This window comes from Nomascus leucogenys, chromosome 22a, assembly GCF_006542625.1.
Source record: "Nomascus leucogenys isolate Asia chromosome 22a, Asia_NLE_v1, whole genome shotgun sequence".
Lineage (NCBI taxonomy): Eukaryota > Metazoa > Chordata > Mammalia > Primates > Hylobatidae > Nomascus > Nomascus leucogenys.
Window position 1 is genome coordinate 78,953,406 of NC_044402.1, and position 18,710 is coordinate 78,972,115.

The window sequence follows — 18,710 nt, forward strand, 5'->3', positions numbered from 1 at the left end:
AGAAATAAGTCTGTGGCAATTATTGCAGAAAGTAAATGATCATATGTCTTACCAAGCATTTCAGTGACTTTGACTGTTCCTGGTACCTCAGCAGGCTCACCAGGTCCACCAGCATTACAAGCTAGGATGCGGAACCTGTATTCCGCACCCTGAGGTAGGTGTGTTAGAGTATACTCTCGAATCTTGGTTGGAGTGGTGTTACACTTGGTCCATTCATGTTGATCTACTTTTTGCATTTCAATCAAGTAGCCTGTGACTTTAGATCCTCCTTCATCTTCTGGAACGCTCCAGGCCAGGGAGACTGATGTCCTTGTTGTATCAGTAACTCTTGGGTTTTGTGGCTTTCCTGGAGGAGCTGGGAATAAGAATAAGACAATATACTGGTTAAAGTTGCTGCAAAGTTGAAAATTAGCTGTGCCACCTAACAAATTTAATGAGTTGTTGAAATAGACTGTTAACATTAGCCTGTTTTTTGTCTTGTGAAAATTTTATTCATGGCCAGGTGTGGTGGCTCATGCCTGTAATCACAGCATGTTTGGGGGCCGAGGTGGGCAGATACTTGAGGTCAGGAGTTCAAGAGCAGCCTGGCCAACATGGTGAAACCCCGTCTCTACTAAAAATATAAAAATTAACCATGCGTGGTGGCAGGCACCTGTAATCCCAGCTACTCAGGAGGCTGAGGCAGAAGAATTGCTTGAACCTGGGAGACAGAGGTTGCAGTGAGCCAAGATCATGCCACTGCACTCCAGCCTGGGCGACAGAGTGAGACTCTGTCTCAAAAAAAAAAAAAAAAAAAAAAAAAATTTTATTCATTTTATCAGTTAAAAATACTTAACATTTTTTTCACTTTCCTTTCTCTTAAATGTGCTTCTTTTGTAATCACTATTATTATCTTACATTTATCAGCAGTTTTTAAAGTGCTTCCAGAAATATTAACTTGTTTCAAAATTTTAAGTGTGACAGAAAGCATATATTATGAATCTCATCTTAAAGAGGTGGAAATTGACTCCAGAGAAGAATATTAAAAATTATTTGCCAGAAATTGCTAGCGGCTGGGATGGGGAAGGGACCGATTACAAACGGACACAAGGGAAATTTATGGGGTAATAAAAATATTCCACATTTTCATTGTGGTGGTGATTACAAAACAGTACATTTTTCAAAAGTCATAGAACTATATACTTCAGAAAGGTGAATTTTCCCACATATAAATTGTGACTCAATAAACTTGACTGATACAAAATGTACTTACCAATTGGATCCATGGCAACGATGGGTTTGGAAGGACGACTTGGTTTTCCAGACCCTCTTGCATTAATGGCTGTGACACGGTGTTCATATTCTAAGCCTTCAATAAGGCCAGTGGAGCGGTACCGTGTCATCGTCACAGGTACTTTATTTACACGGACCCATCGATCTGCTCTCACTTCTTTGCGCTCCACAATGTATCCAGTCACTTGGGAGCCACCGTCATCCTCTGGTGGGTACCAAGTAAGTGTCATGCCATCACGGGAAACATCAAATATCTGTAATGTTTCTGGGGGTCCAGGAATACCTGCAGCAAGACAGAGGTTAACACGATATGGCAATATGAATAAGTTAAAATAATGACTCATATATTTGTGTTTTCCTTAGGTTTTGGTTGGTATTTTAAAAGATATATAAGACACATGACTATTTTTCCAATAGTTTCACTTTTGTACTATTTGTAAATTTTAATTTAGATCATTTAATTATTTTTATTAAAAATTTTTGACTTTTAGGTTCAGGGGTACATGTGCAGGTTTGTTACATGGGTATATTGCATGATGCTGAGGTTTAATTTTGTACTTTCCTTGCTGTTCCTCATTTTCTTCAATTCTACATTTATTAAGCACGCACTCTGTATTTTTTTCTCACTATAACATTGCCAGTCCTCCTTCCTTTCCTCTCTTCCTCCTTCCCTTCTCTCTTTTCTTCCTTCCATTCCTTTCTTCCTAACTCCCTCCTCTTCTCTTTCATAAAAGTGAAGATATTAAAAAAAATCAAGCCTAAGTGTGTTGAAAACCTCTGAGAAAAGGAGGTTTAGAAACCTGAGAAAAGGAGGTTAGAAAGACCACAGGGTTAATTTTGTGACCTATTTTTATTTACATTAGGGCATATTAAAAACAAATTCTTTGTTGTTACCATTCAGAATCAGAGGTGGGGAGAGTGGTGGAAGGGCCTGTGGACTTACGGATGCTGCTGCGACATTCTATGACCTCAGACTGCAAGTAAGAGCCAATCCCGAAGCGGTTTGTTGCAGCCACACGGAACACATACTCATTTCCTTCGGTGAGTCTGGTAAACTTAAACGTGGACCTAGTCACTGATTCAGAAACAGGCAGCCATCCTGGACGATGAGCATCACGTTGTTCTACCACATAACCACTCAGTGGAGCACCACCGTCCAATTCAGGTGGTTCCCAGGAAATGGTAATTGATGTAGCATCAATTTCATCAATCTTAATAGGTCCTGTTGGTGGACCAGGCTTGTCTATGAAAGAGAAGAAATACAGGAAATTAATTTTTACTTCAAATCAAAATTGGGTGACTGAACATCAACTTGCTTGTAAATTTGTCACACATCCTTACCAAGAATGATAACTTTAATGGTTTCTGAAGTAGTTCCAGTAACATTCTTCAATTCAAGTGTGTATTCTCCAGTATCTCTGATAGTAGTTTCGCGGATGGTTAATTTAGCTACTTTAGTGTGAGTTTCAACTGTGACACGCTCTGATTCTCTCAGTTTAGAACCAGCAAAGAACCAGGAAGCAGCAGGAGGTGGACGGCCAGCAATAGGTATCACCAGCTCTACTGGTCTGCCAGCTGGGACATGGATGGTCTTCTGAGGCATTGTAGAAAGATCGATTGTTGGCAACACTATGGGAAAGAAATCAGGCATTTATTATTAAGCATTATTTTTATGGTAAATTGTTATGAATTCTGAATGTTTTCATTTTACTTTAGTTTTTTTTTTTTTTTTTTTTTTGGCCATTTGGTACATACCTCTGAGGTCTTGTACAGTCACAGCTGTGACAATCTCTCTTGGTTCTGACACACCTTTCTCATTTTGTGCTCTCACTCTAAATAAGTATTGTTCACCTTCATTTAAGGAAATAACAGTGTGCTCTAGGACTGTGGGTTTTAAGGTGACAACCTTCATCCATCTCTCTGTGCCAGCTTTGCAGGCCTCGAGAACATATCCAGTGAGTCGGCTACCACCATCGTAGAGTGGTTTTTCCCAGGCAAGGGTAACAGTGGATTTGGTGACATCGACCACTTCTAGCTTTGTAGGCACCAAAGGCACTTCTGAGACCAGTACTGCATCAGATGTTTCACAAGGTTCTCCAATGCCATAAATATTTTCTGGCAGCACTCTGAAATAGTACATGGTTCCTTCTACAAGTCCAGAAATTCTGTAAAGTGTCTTGCTGCATTTGGTAGTTACTGTTTTGAATGCTCTCATGGCAGCTTCACGCTTCTCAACGATGTAATTGTGGACTGGAGCTCCACCGTCAATCGTGGGAATTTCCCAAGTTATAGTCACAGAATCTCTTGATACTTCCTTAACTTTCACTGAAGGACAGGGACCAGGAGTATCTGAAAAACAGAATGAAAGAGTCATATTTCCTATTTGCCTGATAGCTTTTTTTTTTTTCCTTGGGGCAATATAATCAACATAGTTCCTCTCTAAAGAGGTGATCAATCATAGGTCAAGCTATATTGTTTTAGAGGATCTACTCATTGTATAGCCAATTTTAAGTAAAATGCTTACCATAGACTTTAACAAGGACTGTTGCTGATTTCTTGCCAGATTGGTTTTCAGCTTCAATTGTGTATTTTCCAGCATCGTACCGATTAACTTTGTCCACTATTAGCAATGAGTAGCTCTCAGTGGTGTCAATAATTGCCCGGCTTGCAAGGTCAATGCCCTGCTTGCTCCACGTGATGACAGGAGGTGGTCTTCCAGATACAGACACCATCAAGCGCAAGGAGGCCCCAGCCCTGATGGTCACAGTCTTCTTTAGATCATCTGCAAGCTCAAGATCTGGTATTTCTGGAAAGTTAATGACAAAATTTAATTAATTCATGGACAGGTGTGAGAAGAAAATAATTCACCTAAAAGCTTCTATGATAAATACCTATTCTTTCCACGGGCTCAATTTCAGCAATTGATTCGCTGTATTCGCTCATACCCTTCACGTTCACGGCAGCAACTCTGAAGGAATATTTCTGTCCCATTTTAAGGTCTGGCACAGTGAATTCAGTATTTCTTATTGTGGCATTGGTATGCACTCGGTACCACTGATCAGTGTCCTTCTCTTGCATTTCCAGAACATATCCTACAATGTCAGTACCACCATCGTACATGGGTTTGGTCCATGCCAAACTAATGCTGTGTTTGGTGGTATCCACAACTCTTGGAGCAGAAGGTGGTCCAGGGGTATCTGTGGAATTTAAAAAGTGAGATGCAGCTATTAGGCAAATAAGGAAATGTTGAGATTTGTATTGTTTGTTTTCAAGACTCACAAAGGCATTATTGCTGTTGTCCACACTCACCAAGATAATCTTTATTAACTGGGCTCCTGATATTATAGGACAACACAGCATGCCACATTATAATTTAATATTATTATCTTAAGAATTAAATTGCTTTAGGAAAGTAGATATTTCTTCCTTACTTCTTTGGCTAGCTTTACCGTGTGTTCTCTGTTAGCTAAACTCATTACTTAAAGTACCCATTCTTAGGGACTTTTCTTTAGTTGCTTATCTTTCACTGGGTTAGTATCACTTGCCACCAATACATTTCTAATGAATACAGGAATTGGTTTCCTTAGCTTCCCCCAATTCAGTCCCAGTGACTATTCCTTTATAGTTCTTGGGCTCAGACTCTGTAAAAGGATTTGCCACTTATTTTTGAAGCTCTTGTGACAATTATTTTGTCAGTAAATTATGAAACCACTACAAACTGTATGTTCCTGCTAAACCTCTTCTTAAAAGGAGTTTTGCCATTTTTCTTTTCAGTTATTACAGTACAGTGCATTTTTCTCTAAGGAAAATTTATAGATTCTTTTCATATTGATAGTAGAATATTTTTTCATTAATTGGAAAATGCTGTACAACTTTTAGCAATTCTAATTGCTAACTTAACAGATGTAATAGTTAAAATGTTCTCTGACAAGCTATATTTATGATCATGCGAATAAGCATATGCTTTTCTAGACCATTCATAAATTCTAAAAATTCTTAGAAATTGTGTGTTGGAAAATTATCTGTCATATAGTTTTGAGGAGCATTGTATTTATGTATGATTCTTGGAGCTCACATGATGGTTCTCTGCATGAGATGAAGTTGGAGGCTTCGCTCGGCTCACTGTTACCAGCTGCATTCACTGCGGTCACCCGGAACTGGTAATCACAACCCTCCATCAGGCTGGTCACCTTCAGCCTGGTATCATACACCACATAGTCTTTGTTGACACGTGTCCAGCGCAGGCTCTTCTTCTCACGTTTGTCTACTAGGTAGTTGCTGATTTCATTGCCACCATCAGATTCAGGTTTTGTCCACTGAATGATGATATGCTCTTTTCCAGTCCCAGCTTCTTCAGGTATGCCGGGTGGTGATGGAATAGCTGTTTATGAAAATAAGGATGATCAGAATTGCACAAAATTACTATTGATAAGACTGCCCTTCTCCCTTCTCCCCTGATTCTATTACATTTCAACTGTCAAATTGTTTAAAAGTGTTAATACTCACTGAATGAGTTTCTGGCTACAATTGGCTCTGATTCAACAGGCACACCAGGGCCATATTTGTTTACTGCCCTCACTCGGAATATGTACTCATTGTTCTTGATGAGCCTGGTAACGACATAGGATAGGGTTGGGCATTCGCCTTCAACAATCACCCAGTTGAGCCTGCTAGTCTCGCGTCTTTCCACGATGTAGTGAGTGATTTCTGCTCCTCCGTCTTCCTGAGGAAGGCTCCAGGCTAAAGTGCACTTCTCCTGTGTTACTCTGCTGACGGTGAGCTTTCCACATGGGCCAGGGGAATCTGAAACAGGTGTAATGACAAGCCATGATGAAGATCATTCTTCCTGCCCACACTAGAAAATGCTATATAAATGTGAGAACATTTGACATGCTTACCAAGCACTTTGACCATGACAGACACGGCCTTGGTCCCGCTGGCGTTTTTCACTGTTAAAGTATATTTTCCACTATCACTCCTATCACAGAACTTGATCACAGCAGTTGCTCGTTTGCCAGTATACTGCAAAGAGACTTTTTCACAGAGATCTAGCTCCTTGTCTCCTTTGGTCCAGATAATTTTGGGTTCAGGTTTGCCACCAACTGCAGCATCCAGAACAAGATCAGAACCTGCTCTGATGGTAACCAGATCACCGTGTAATCGGGCATCTAGTTCGGCTTTGGGTGGAGCTGTCAGTAGCCAAAACAGATATGAATGAATATCTGAGAGTTTATTTTCACATAAATTGTGATAATTTTAAAAAGGAGAATGTTGACTATTTCCTACCGTATTCATCTCGGCAAGTGACAGGGCCTGTAGATTCAGACCCTTTGCTAATTACGCCTGCTGCATTCTTGGCTAACACACGGAACTCGTAAGTGTCTCCTTCACTGAGAGCAGTCACGGTGAAGAAATTGTCAGATACAATGGTATAGTTGCACTTCAGCCAGCGACCGTCTCCTACCTCACTGACTGGCTTACGCTCTATGATGTAGCCCACAACCTTGCTGCCTCCATCATACACTGGGGCAGACCAAATCAGTGATACTGTTGATCTTGTGACATCTGTCACCTCTGGTCTGCCTGGTGCATCTAGAAGGGATGCAAAAATAAGGTTAAAATATACCACTCTGAGTTCTACTAGAATCAGTAATAATAAACAAATATGTCCTTAAATTGTGATACATACCAACTGGATTTTGAGCCATTATGGGTCTTGAAGCTTCGCTGGCCTTGCTAACACCTGCAGCATTGAGTGCATAAGTTCTGAACTGATATTCCAGTCCTTCTACTAAACCAGTTACTTTGTAGTTGCACTCTAAGCATGGCACTTTGTTTTCTTTCACCCAAAGAATTGTGTTACGTTCTTTCTTCTCAACCCAGTAGCCAATGATTTTACTGCCACCATCGTGGTAGGGTTCTTCCCAACGAATAGACATGGCATTGGCAGACACGTGGTAGACCTCAGGTCTGGTAGGAGCGCTTGGTGGGACTAAATATAAACAAAGGTATTAAGTATGAATACAATTTTACAAAATTCAGGGGAAACATTTAATAAGAGACTTTCAAATAGGATTTTTATTTTTCTTACCAAATGGATGTTCAGCAACTATTGGTGCTGATTCTAGAGGTTTGCTGACACCAAATCGGTTCTCTGAACTGACACGGAAAGAATATTCCATGTATTTTGTGAGATGAGTGACTTTAATTTGAGTGCGCTTGACACTGGAATTGACAAGCTGCCAAGCTGTTGTACCCGATTCACGCTTTTCAACTATGTAATTAGTAATTTCAGTGCCTCCATCATCTTTAGGTTCTCCCCATGACAGGACACACGATTCAGCCGAGACAGATGAGACCTCAATGGGGCCGGTTACTGGACCTGGCCTTCCAATGACCACAACTGTGATGGTAAATGTTTTAACACCAGCTGTATTTTCCAGGGTCAAGAAGTATCTTCCAGAGTCACCTCTCATGCAGTCCTTTACAGTCAGGGTGGTTCTGTCTTTTGTTGTTGTAATGCTCACTCGATCTGTCTCTTTAAGTCTCATTTCTTCCAGTTTCCATGTTACTTTGGGGGCGGGACGACCACTGATTGGTATGTCAATGGTAAATGGGCTTCCTGCTTTGCAAGTTATAAGCTGATTGGTAATTCCAGTGAGGTCAGCAGTGGGCTCGATTTGAGGCTCCTTAATGATGACAGAAGAGAAGGCTTCCCTGGGTTCACTATAGCCAGCATCATTCTTGGCCTTCACGCGGAATTCATATTCAGTTTTCTCAACAAGACGCTCTACTGTGAAAGTCAGCTGTTTGGTGTGACCAGCTTCAACCCAGAAGTCAGATCCCTTTTGTCTCATTTCAAGCAGGTAGCCAGTGATCCGGCTGCCTCCATCGTGGTCAGGTTTAAGCCAAGCTAAGACTGCGGAGGATTTGCTAGTATCAACAACATCAAGTCTCCTAGGTGGAGCAGGCTGTTCTGTGGCTACAATTGGTTCTGGCATTTCATAGGGCTCACCAACACCATACTCATTTACTGCAGAAACACGGAAATAGTATGGAACACCTTCTGCCAGGTCATTGACCTTGAAGATCTGACGAGTGCATTTTTCACTGATAACCTGCCAACTACGGCGACTTGCCTCTCGTTTCTCTACCACATAATGATGGATTCGGGCACCACCGTCAAGAAGAGGGGCATCCCACATCAATGTAGCAGATCCCCGGGTCACATCTTTGAAGGTAATTGGGCCAGGTGGGCCTGGAGTGTCTAGCACTTTTACGGTGAATGTGATTGACTTACTACCACTGTTGTTTTCCACAGTAAGGGTATATTTCCCTGCATCATTTCTGTTGCAGTTTTCCACAGTGAGGGTGCTGAAGGAGTCTGTTGTATGGATATCAGCCCGAAGGCTAAGGTTAGAGTCTGGTTTGCTCCACACAGCTGTAGGAGTAGGTCTACCTTGGTAGGCAATGAAGAGGCGAATACTGGCCCCAGCTCTAACAACATGAGTCTGTTTGAAGTTTGCATCTATGTCTAACTCAGGAGCTGTCAACCGGTCAACTGCTTTAATTGTGCCGGTCACTTCACAGCTGTCGCCTTTTCCAGCACCATTGATAGCACTAACTCGGAATTTGTATTCTTCACCTGCTTGTAGATCAGTGACTGTATATCTTGTTTTCACACATGCCTCTGCATTCACCTTGTGCCAGTCTCCTAAGTCGGCCTTGCACATTTCAATAATATACCCAATTATTTCCATGCCACCATCAAACACTGGTTTGGACCATTCTAAGCTCACAGTTGTCTTTGATGTGTCTGTTACTTTGACCACTGCGGGAGGACCTGGTGGGTTGACGGGCTCTCTACATTTAATGAGTCTTGAGATGCCACCTGCAGGTCCAACTCCTGCAGCATTTTCAGCCATGACATGGAATTCATACTCATTGCCTTCTGTCAGACCAGTGACTTTGAATCTTGTTTCGGAGATTGGTCGTTTGCTGATCACTTTTACCCATCTTGTGCTTTTCTTTTCTCTTCTTTCAAGGATATACTGTTGAATTTCACTGCCACCATCTGATTCTGGCCTTGCCCATGTCAGGGTAATGCTGTTGCCTGTTACGTTGCTAGGTTCTGGAATGCCAGGGGCATCAGGAACAGCTGTAAAACAAAAACAAAACCCCAAATCAATTAGATACATTTGCTTGGAAGATTAAACTTTTGACACAGTACCACTTAGTAAAAATGCAAACTTACTGTATTGTATTTGAGCAACCACTGGATCAGAATCAAGTGGCCTGCCAACACCAAATTTGTTAACTGCAGAAACACGGAATTGGTATTCATTGCCGTTTATTAGTTTAATGGCAGTGTAACTTTGGGCTTCACATTTATCCTCAATTAGTGCCCAAGCAAGTCTGCTAGTTTCCCGTTTTTCAATGATGTAGTGGGTTATGGGAGCACAACCGTCATTGAGTGGAGCATCCCACCACAGAGTCATCTTCTCCCCAGTAATATTGGTGATTCTTATTGGCCCAACTACTTTTCCTGGTGTATCTATAAGAAAAAGTTTCTAGAGTTAGTTTCTTTTTCCTTGTCCATTAAAATACAACTAGGCATGTCTCTAATCCAAGTTCATAAATCGTAACATTAAGAAGCTATTTTAAAAGTACCTTGTACTTTCACTTTAATTTCTGCTTTTGCAGAACCAGATGCATTTTTGGCTTCCACTGTATATACACCACGATGGTCCCGAGTAGCATCTCTAACAAATAGGCTGGTGGATCCAAGTACATCGGTTATTTCCATATTCATCCTCTTTTCGATTTCCACTCCATCTTTGAACCAAGTTACTCGAGGCACTGGTCTTCCTTGTACCAAAGCTTTAATTCTAAGGCTCTCTCCGGACTTAATAATGAGACCATCAAAGTATTCAGGGCCAAACTCTACTATTGGTGGAACTATAAAAGAAAGAGAAATACTATGTATTAGTTTGGCTTAATAAAGACATACATAAATATATATTTTTCAGTAGTGCCATATCACAAGGCCCGGAAGAGTAATGATTTGTACTGTGCTACCAAAGGCCATTTTGAAAATAGGATTGATAATTGAGAATTTGGACTATGGGGTTAAATATTTGCCTATTATTAATTACTCCCTTTGAAATGCCTGTCATGTTTTTAATTTTGCATTGCTCTTTGTAAAAAGAAAAGTGAAACATTTACAGATCAAGATCATTGACTTCCTAATACTGCTGCACAGTCACACAAGTTCTTTTAAGAGGCTATCAGCTGCATTCAAGCAAGGGGATGATTGTGTTGTTGGATGTATGTTGTATTTTAATAACTTCAGTAAAGATGGACACTTATTCTCGAGGACCTTTTCTTTATTTACTGTAAGTGGCGAAAATTACAAAGCTAAAAACTCATTCTCACTTGCTGCATGCTCTTTATATGGGAATGGAGTGAAATAATAGAAAAAATAATTGATGCCAATTATTTTTTTCTTCTTTTCATCTGAAAGGTAGAAAGACATAATTCATCCACTTAGCAACCTTGGGTAATTTGTTTTCTGTTCCCATTTTACAGGCCAAGGGCCAAATGTGTTTTTTAAAAATGTGAATGCTCTTAGTCTCATTGGAAATAAGTTGTAAATGCTTACCATTTTCGTCTCTTGTCATAATAATGCCAGAAGACTGTGAGGGCGGGCTTATAGTTCCAACAGCATTTCTTGCAATTATTCTGAACTCATAGCGATCCCCAGGACTGAGTCCTGTAACTGTGTACTGACATTCACTGACGTCAGTAAAGTTGCATCTCACCCAGCGTTCATTTCCTTGCCGTTTCTCAATGCTATAGCCCACAATCTTACTGCCTCCATCACGCAATGGTGGGTTCCATTTAAGTGTGATGGTTTCCCGGGTGACATCAATGTAGTCAGGAGTGCCAGGTGGGTCTAAAAAGTTATAAGGAAGGTAAATGCATCGTTACATTTGTAACCAGGTCTTAATCATCCCTGGAAGAACAATAAAATTATTCAATAATTCTAATAAATAAAATTTTTATAATAAATAATTTATTCAATCTCCCAAACTCATTTTGGTCATTAATTTCAACTTTCCATTTCATAGTCTTTAAAATGAACTTCAAATTATTTTATTAGACTGATTTAAAATCATTCCTCTTGCTTTACATGACCAGTTCTCTAGTGACAAGAAGATATGTAAGAAGGTGATGCAGAGAAGAAAAGCGTTCTTTGATATATTTGTTTCTAATATGTTCAATTGCTAAACTAAATGTATTTGCATAATAATCACTTACCTACTGGAGAAACAGCTAAGGTAAATTTGCTTGGGTCACTAGGTGAGCTTAGGCCAGCAGAATTTTCAGCATATACACGGAATTGGTAATCCAGACCTTCTACCAGTCCAGTAGCTCTATATTCTCTTCCAGATATTGGTGATATATTAACTTTTTGCCAGAGGATGCTGTTTCTTTCTTTCTTTTCAACATGGAATCCAGTAACTTCTGAACCACCATCATAAACTGGAGCATCCCAAGTTAGTGACATGCCATCAGAAGTCACATTGTATATAACTGGCTTTCCTGGGGGACCAGGAATCCTGAACTGGTGTTTTGCCACAATAATGCTTGAGACAAGTGGTTGGCTGACTCCATATCTGTTTTCTGCCCTCACTCTAAACTGGTACTCAGCATCTTTGACTAGATTAGGAACTTTGAAAGTCGTCCTGGCAACACTTGAACACACCATCTTCCAATTAGTTTGTGAAGTTTCCCGCTTCTCGATGCTGTAACAAGTAATTTCTCCTCCTCCATTATCTTCAGGTACATCCCATGACAGGATGACACTGTCAGCCTTGATTTCATCAAATCGAATGGGTCCTTTGGGCTTTGATGGTGGGCCAAGGGTGATGACTGTAATGGGGACTGCATTTCTACACACTGCATTATCAAGAATAACAGTGTATTTTCCTCCATGCTCCTTCTTGGCATTCTTAATACTCAAAGTAATTTTGTTTTCGGTTTTACTGAAACGAACAAATTCACTTTCTTTCAGTGGCAAGCCATCTTTCAGCCAACTGATGGATGGTTTGGGTTTTCCCTTATAAGGTAATTCAAGGTGCACATTGTGCCCAATTCTCACAGTGACTTGTGCCCCAGGGATATCTGACAGGTCAACTTCAGGTGTGATAATAAGTTCTTTCACTGTAATTGGCCCAATAGTGACAGGATCACTCAGTCCTTTCTCATTTTTGGCAAACACTCTGAACTCCAAGACTGACTGCTCCTTAAGTTGGCTAACCTCAATTTCACATGTCTTACTTATGCCAGCGTGGGACCATGTCTGTTCACCTTTACCTTTCCTTTCTACAACATATTCTGTGATGACGCTACCACCATCAAAGTCAGGTTTGGTCCAGCTGAGGATGACAGATGTCTTTGTTGAGTCTTTCATTGAGAGATCACGTATAGGAGCTGGTACTTCAGCAGCCTTCACTGGCTCTGTTGTTTCACAGGGTTCCCCAATTCCAATTTCATTTTCTGCAAGGACTCTGAAGAAGAATGGAGTCTTCTCCGACAAATCTGTTAGCTTGAAGGATGTGCTAGAACATTTATGTGACACGACAGACCATGTTCTCTTGGTGGCATCTCTCTTTTCAATGACATAATTAATTATTGGAGATCCTCCATCAATGAGAGGAGGATCCCAGAGCAAAGTGACTGTGCCTCGAGAAACATGTTTAACCTGTAGTTTCTGGCAGGCAGCTGGTGTGTCAAGCACTTTAACACTCACAGTTGAAGACTTAGGCTCACCAACTCCATTTTCTATTGTGAGAATATATTTTCCTGTATCACTGCGGGTAACTTGAGGAATGGTGAGTAATGAAGATGAATCAGTGTTTTCAATGCTGTATCTGGCATCACTGCCAAGATTCTTCTCGTCTTTTCTCCATGTGACAGTAGGTGGAGGTCTGCCTTTAAAGGGAATCAACACTTGTACATCTTCACCAGCTTTGGCAATAACAGAAGTTCTGAGAGCCACATCCAGGTCAATCTCTGGTGCCTCTGTAGGCATAAAATGGATATATACAGTGAATTTTAAAAGCAAAAAACGAGTGATTTCCTGGAAGTATGCTTACTAAAAAACATAAACCAGTAGGTACATACCAAGTATATCTTTAGCTTGTACAGCTTCAGTCATTTCTATAGGTTCTCCTTGTCCAGCACAGTTTACAGCAGATACCCGGAAGTAGTAATTGACTCCAGGTTTCAGGTTGGATACCACATATTCTGTAGTTCTGACCTCTCCTTTGGTAGAGACAGTAGTCCATTCCTCTTCCTCTCCTTGTCTCATCTCGACAACATACCCAGTAACAGCACTGCCCCCATCATAGACAGGCTTACTCCAGCCAAGGGTGATGGATGACTTGGTTGAATCTGCAATTCTTATCTTAGCAGGTGGACCTGGAGGATCTGGAATGGCCATTCACAATAAAATAATTACACAATCATGTACAATTTAGTCACACAGGCGAATATAGAAGACACAGGTGAAGATGCTGCAGGTATGAGCACTTACCAATAGGATCAGCAGCTTTGTAGAATTCAGATGGTTCAGAAAATGGACCCTGTCCAGCAGCGTTTATAGCACAAACTCTGTATTGATAGTCACTGTTTTCTGTGAGTCCTGTTACTTTCTGTCTGGTGTCACGGATAGTCTCTTTTAGTACTTTAAACCATCCTAGGCTTTTCTTATCTCGTTTTTCAAGGAAATAGCCACTTATATCACTACCACCATCTGCAATTGGCCTGCTCCATACAACAGTCATCGAATTCTTGGTAATCTTTGTCACTTCTGGTATGCCTGGTGGCCCAGGTGTAACTATTTAGAAAGGAAAGGAAAGCAAGGTACAAGAATCAACATTACTGATAAATTATACCTTTGATGTTCACGTTCTTTCTAAGAATATTGGTTTTATTTTTTATATTTTTCACCTTGTGAAAAGGATGGTAATGAGACAGGTGTTACATAAAAGAAAAAGCATATGCACAGGTTAGCATAGTTTATTTTTAAATTTTTCACGTTTCAGTTTTCTAATGAAATCGTGTCTCACCAAATGCATTCTTGGCTACAACGGAATCAGATTCCAGTGGCTCGCCAATTCCATATTTGTTCACGGCTCGGACCCGGAAGATGTATTCATTTCCTTTGATAATTTTGGTGGTTGTAATGATGCACTCTTCCAAATGTTCAGACACCATAGACCACACAACACGGCTTGTCTCACGCTTTTCCACAATGTAGTGAGTGATTTTTGCACCGCCATCATCAGCTGGAGGCCGCCAGAGAAGGGTAATCTTTTCAGCAGTTACAGTCTTAAATTCAATTGGTCCACCAGGTGGGCCTGGTTTGTCTATCAATGAAAGGACAAAACACGATGTTAGTACTTCTTTAAAGCCTATTTATTCAAAATTACTAAGCTTTAGGCAAATGTAATATGACAGTGGTCTGTATTCAGCACCTACCAAGGATCTGTACTCTGATGGTGGCTGAGGCTGAGCCCATGGCATTCCTTAGTTTTAATTCATAGCATCCACTATTAAGGCGATCGGCATCTTTGATGAGTATAGATGCGAGGTCCGTGGTATTTTCAACACACACCAGTGCATTGGTTTGTAATTCTTTATCATCTTTATACCACTCAATGGTAGGCGCAGGTTTGCCAGAAATGCCAGCTCTGAGCTTCACAGATGTACCTGCTCTGTATTTGACAACTTCTGTATATTCTAGAGGCAAATCAATTACAGGACCACCTGCAAGAAAAACAGATGAGAAATATTTAAAATATTATAAGGATGGAAAAAAATAGTTTCACCAACCTTAAAGTAAGGTCATTGGCCATTATTAAATTATACATACACACCATCGTTATAATCTATGCAATTATTATTTAAAAATTAAAAATTTATAGGCCAATCTTCTATCTCAGATGGGGTAGAAAGACTGTGAGTTGTGCAGGGGCTTAAGCACCTTTTACATGTGTTTAAAGTCCATTAGCTGCTTTATTCCAGTGATGAAATGGGATATGGTAGTGAGAACATCATGGAAGAAGCTGTTAAACATTTTCTTTCACTTTAGCTTTTCTTTCCTTTTCTTCTAAGCACCTCCTATTCTTTTTCTTTTCCCTTCCCAGTTCACTGATATCCAAGTGTGGATGGTTCATGTCAGACCCTTAAAGTCTGAATTCTCTACCCACAGAGCTACCTCACTGGACAGATTTTCTGCCATGCTGTTTGGAATTATATAGAAAGATAACTAAATTTGACTTGCTTCATACTCTCATAAACACTGATTCAGTGCCCACAAAGCCTGATTCATAAATAATGAACAGCCCTGAGACCCTCAGCATGAAGATGGGAGTGGATACTTTTGCCCAGACACTATAGTGGCTCAATTTTCTCTTAGCAAATGGAGATCTTTTAGGTAAAGTGTCACAGGATACCTGACTCTCATGACGTTTAATTTTCAAAACATTGTTGAGTTGAATGTGCCACTTATTTTCCAGAATGGTGAAGAATTTGCATTTTGGACTAACCATGATAGAGAGGGCTCTGAAGTCTGTCTGAATTCCCACTCCATCCCTAACGAGGAAGTTACAAAAGCACTCTCAGCCTCAGTTTCCCTTCTATAAGATGGCTAACATGAGGGCTGTGAGAACTAAGGGAAAGAATTCATGAAAATTACTCAATAAATGTTAGCTGCTGCTAATACTATCATCATCAAAGTCTGTGTTTAGACCAGGCATGGTGGCTCACACCTGTAATCCCAACACTTTGGGAGGCCAAGGTGGGTGGATCACCTGAGGTCAGGAGGTTGAGACCTGCCTGGCCAACATGGTGAAACTCCATCCCTACTAAAAATACAAAAAATTAGCTGGGTGTGGTGGGGCATGCCTGTAATCCCAGCTACTCAGGTGACTGAGGCACGAGAATCGTTTGAGCCCAGGAGGCGGAAGTTGCAGTGAACCAAGACTGCGCCACTGCACTCCAGCCTGGGCGACAGAGTGAGACTCTGTCTCAAAAAAAAAAAAAAAACCAACAACAAAAAACCAAAAACAAAGTCTCTGTTTAGTCTGTGGCTTATTTAAGAGCAATATTATCTAGGAACTCAACCATGGTTTAATTATTGACTCTGATAATTTAACATAGAATGAAAGCACCAACTCATACAGTCAAACAATCATAAAAGGTTGAAGTTGGAAAGGCCCATAGATATCCTGAGGTCTAAATCTCTCACTTTACAGTCAAGTCAAGAGGGCTGGAAAGGTATTTAAGGAATTTTCCTCAGACTCCCAGCTAGTCCATAATTTCTTCCAAAAACCTCATTAAGGCACAGAGTAAAAGTTATTCTATAGGATTAGAACCAGGAAAAGGTATGTGGAAATACTGAGTTAAACAGCAATTTTGATTCAAAGTGCTAAGCATGCTTACCATAAGAATCAATGCAAGTAATGGGCCCTACAACCTCAGATGGATTGCTAACGGAACCAACAGCATTCCTAGCAAAGACACGGAATTCATACTGGGAATTCTGAGTCAAACCAGAGATGGTGAATTGAGTTTCAGTAACATTGGTGAAGCTGGCCTTGGTCCATCTGCCATCTGGAAGGTCATGTCTCTCAACAATGTAGCCTGTAATCTTGCTACCTCCATCGAAAGCTGGTTGTTGCCATGAAAGGCTGACAGAATTCTTTGAAATATCAGTGACACGAACATTTCTTGGGGGTTCTGTGGTAATAAGAGAAGCAGATTAGCGGCACTTATAATATTTTGCTTTGCAGAAGTAAGATTTGCATTTTTATTATCAGAACTCGCCCTCCCATGACAAATACATACCACAAGCATCAATTGCCAAGACTGGTTCAGAAGGATGGCTGGGTTTTCCAACTCCAGCAGCATTTTCTGCATACACCCTGAATTCATAAATAAGTCCAGCACTGATTGTTGTGACTTTGAAGTGAGTTGTGCGGATGACCAGTTTGTTGGCTTTTTGCCATAAAATACTGTTTCTGTCTTTCATTTCCAGGTGATAGCCTATGACCGCACTGCCTCCATTTGACACTGGTTCATGCCAGCCCACAGTGATGCTTTCTCGAGTAACATTAGTGACCCATGGTGTAGATGGTGGTCCAGGCATTGCTACAAAAGAGAGAAATCCTATAGATTAGTACAGACAATAACACATTTATGGTAAAAGAAAACCTGGATCTTTGAAAAGTTGGACAACTTACTGTATGGTAGTTTGACAGTCACACAAGCTGAATCTATATGATCACTGATGCCAAAGCGGTTTTCTGCCTTGATGCGGAATTGGTATTCTTCTCCTGTGGTCAGTTTCATGACTTTCATCATGGTTCTTGCAACTGTTGCAGACACTTCAGTCCATACTGCAGTACTTGTTTCTCTTTTGAGTAGAATGTAGTTGGTAACTTGACTTCCACCATCATACTTAGGTGGCTCCCACTTGAGAGTCACACTTTCTTCAGTTATATCACTAATAACAACAGGGCCAGTTGGAGGACCAGGCCTGTCCAGCACGACAATGTTAATGAAAGCTTTGGTTGTACCACTGGAGTTGGCAGCAGTGATTTCATATCTCCCAGCGTCAGCCGTAACACTTTCTTTGAGATTGATGGTCAGGTTCTCAGCAGTAATTTCGGTATTGAATCTCATGGTTGCCTTCAGGGGGACACCATCTCTTGATAAGGTCACTTTGGGAAGTGGTTTTCCAGAGATTGGAATGTCAACTTTAAGGTTTGAACCAGCTCTAACATATACAGTATGACTTGGGAAATTCTTCATATCAATTTCAGGTGGTTCTGAAAAATGAGTATAGAAAGTGAAAGTGAAAAAGGGTTTCTGAAAATTAACATAAATCAATGCAAATAATTTCAAATTTTGCTTCTACACAAAATTAGACATACCTAGTTGCTCCTTAATAAGAACAGGAAGCAGAAGCTCTCTCGGGTCACTCAGGCCAGCTTGATTTTCAGCAAACACTCGGAAAAAGTATTCAGAATTCTCTCTCAGACCGGAAACAACGTGATGGGTTGACTTTGCCACTGCACATTTAACCCAGTTTTTCTGTCCTTTTTCTAGTGCTTCAACGACATAGTGTACAATTCTGCTTCCACCATCATGTTCAGGCTTCAGCCAGGTCAGGGAAACACTGTCTTTGGTTATACTTGTTACTCCAAGTTTTTCAGGTGGGCTTGGTTTTTCTAAGAAAACAAAGCATCAAAAGAAAGTGAATAATTATTACAACATTTTTAAATGTGCATTCTTCATGTATTGTCAAAAGAAAACTTTTAAATGAAGGCCATATTTTTACTTTGATTTTAGTCTTCGTTTTTACG

General features: G+C 40.5%; 1 protein-coding gene across 1 annotated transcript in view; it reads right to left on the minus strand.

Moving 5' to 3' along the window:
- The window catches only part of TTN (titin), a 278,608-nt gene that overhangs the window by 14,017 nt on the left and 245,881 nt on the right, over nt 1–18,710 (minus strand). The window contains exons 310-334 of the mRNA XM_030802350.1: nt 18,279–18,575; nt 17,586–18,173; nt 17,191–17,493; nt 16,786–17,082; nt 14,821–15,108; nt 14,409–14,708; nt 13,874–14,176; nt 13,462–13,767; nt 11,593–13,359; nt 10,934–11,227; nt 9,943–10,230; nt 9,527–9,826; nt 7,364–9,430; nt 6,962–7,264; nt 6,559–6,864; nt 6,171–6,461; nt 5,779–6,075; nt 5,348–5,653; nt 4,164–4,469; nt 3,797–4,078; nt 3,028–3,621; nt 2,614–2,901; nt 2,216–2,515; nt 1,253–1,555; nt 53–355 (exon numbers count right to left, since the gene is read on the minus strand). Coding sequence (XP_030658210.1) covers nt 53–355; nt 1,253–1,555; nt 2,216–2,515; nt 2,614–2,901; nt 3,028–3,621; nt 3,797–4,078; nt 4,164–4,469; nt 5,348–5,653; nt 5,779–6,075; nt 6,171–6,461; nt 6,559–6,864; nt 6,962–7,264; nt 7,364–9,430; nt 9,527–9,826; nt 9,943–10,230; nt 10,934–11,227; nt 11,593–13,359; nt 13,462–13,767; nt 13,874–14,176; nt 14,409–14,708; nt 14,821–15,108; nt 16,786–17,082; nt 17,191–17,493; nt 17,586–18,173; nt 18,279–18,575 — 11,277 coding nt within the window. The remainder of the gene's footprint in view (nt 1–52; nt 356–1,252; nt 1,556–2,215; nt 2,516–2,613; nt 2,902–3,027; nt 3,622–3,796; nt 4,079–4,163; nt 4,470–5,347; nt 5,654–5,778; nt 6,076–6,170; nt 6,462–6,558; nt 6,865–6,961; nt 7,265–7,363; nt 9,431–9,526; nt 9,827–9,942; nt 10,231–10,933; nt 11,228–11,592; nt 13,360–13,461; nt 13,768–13,873; nt 14,177–14,408; nt 14,709–14,820; nt 15,109–16,785; nt 17,083–17,190; nt 17,494–17,585; nt 18,174–18,278; nt 18,576–18,710) is intronic.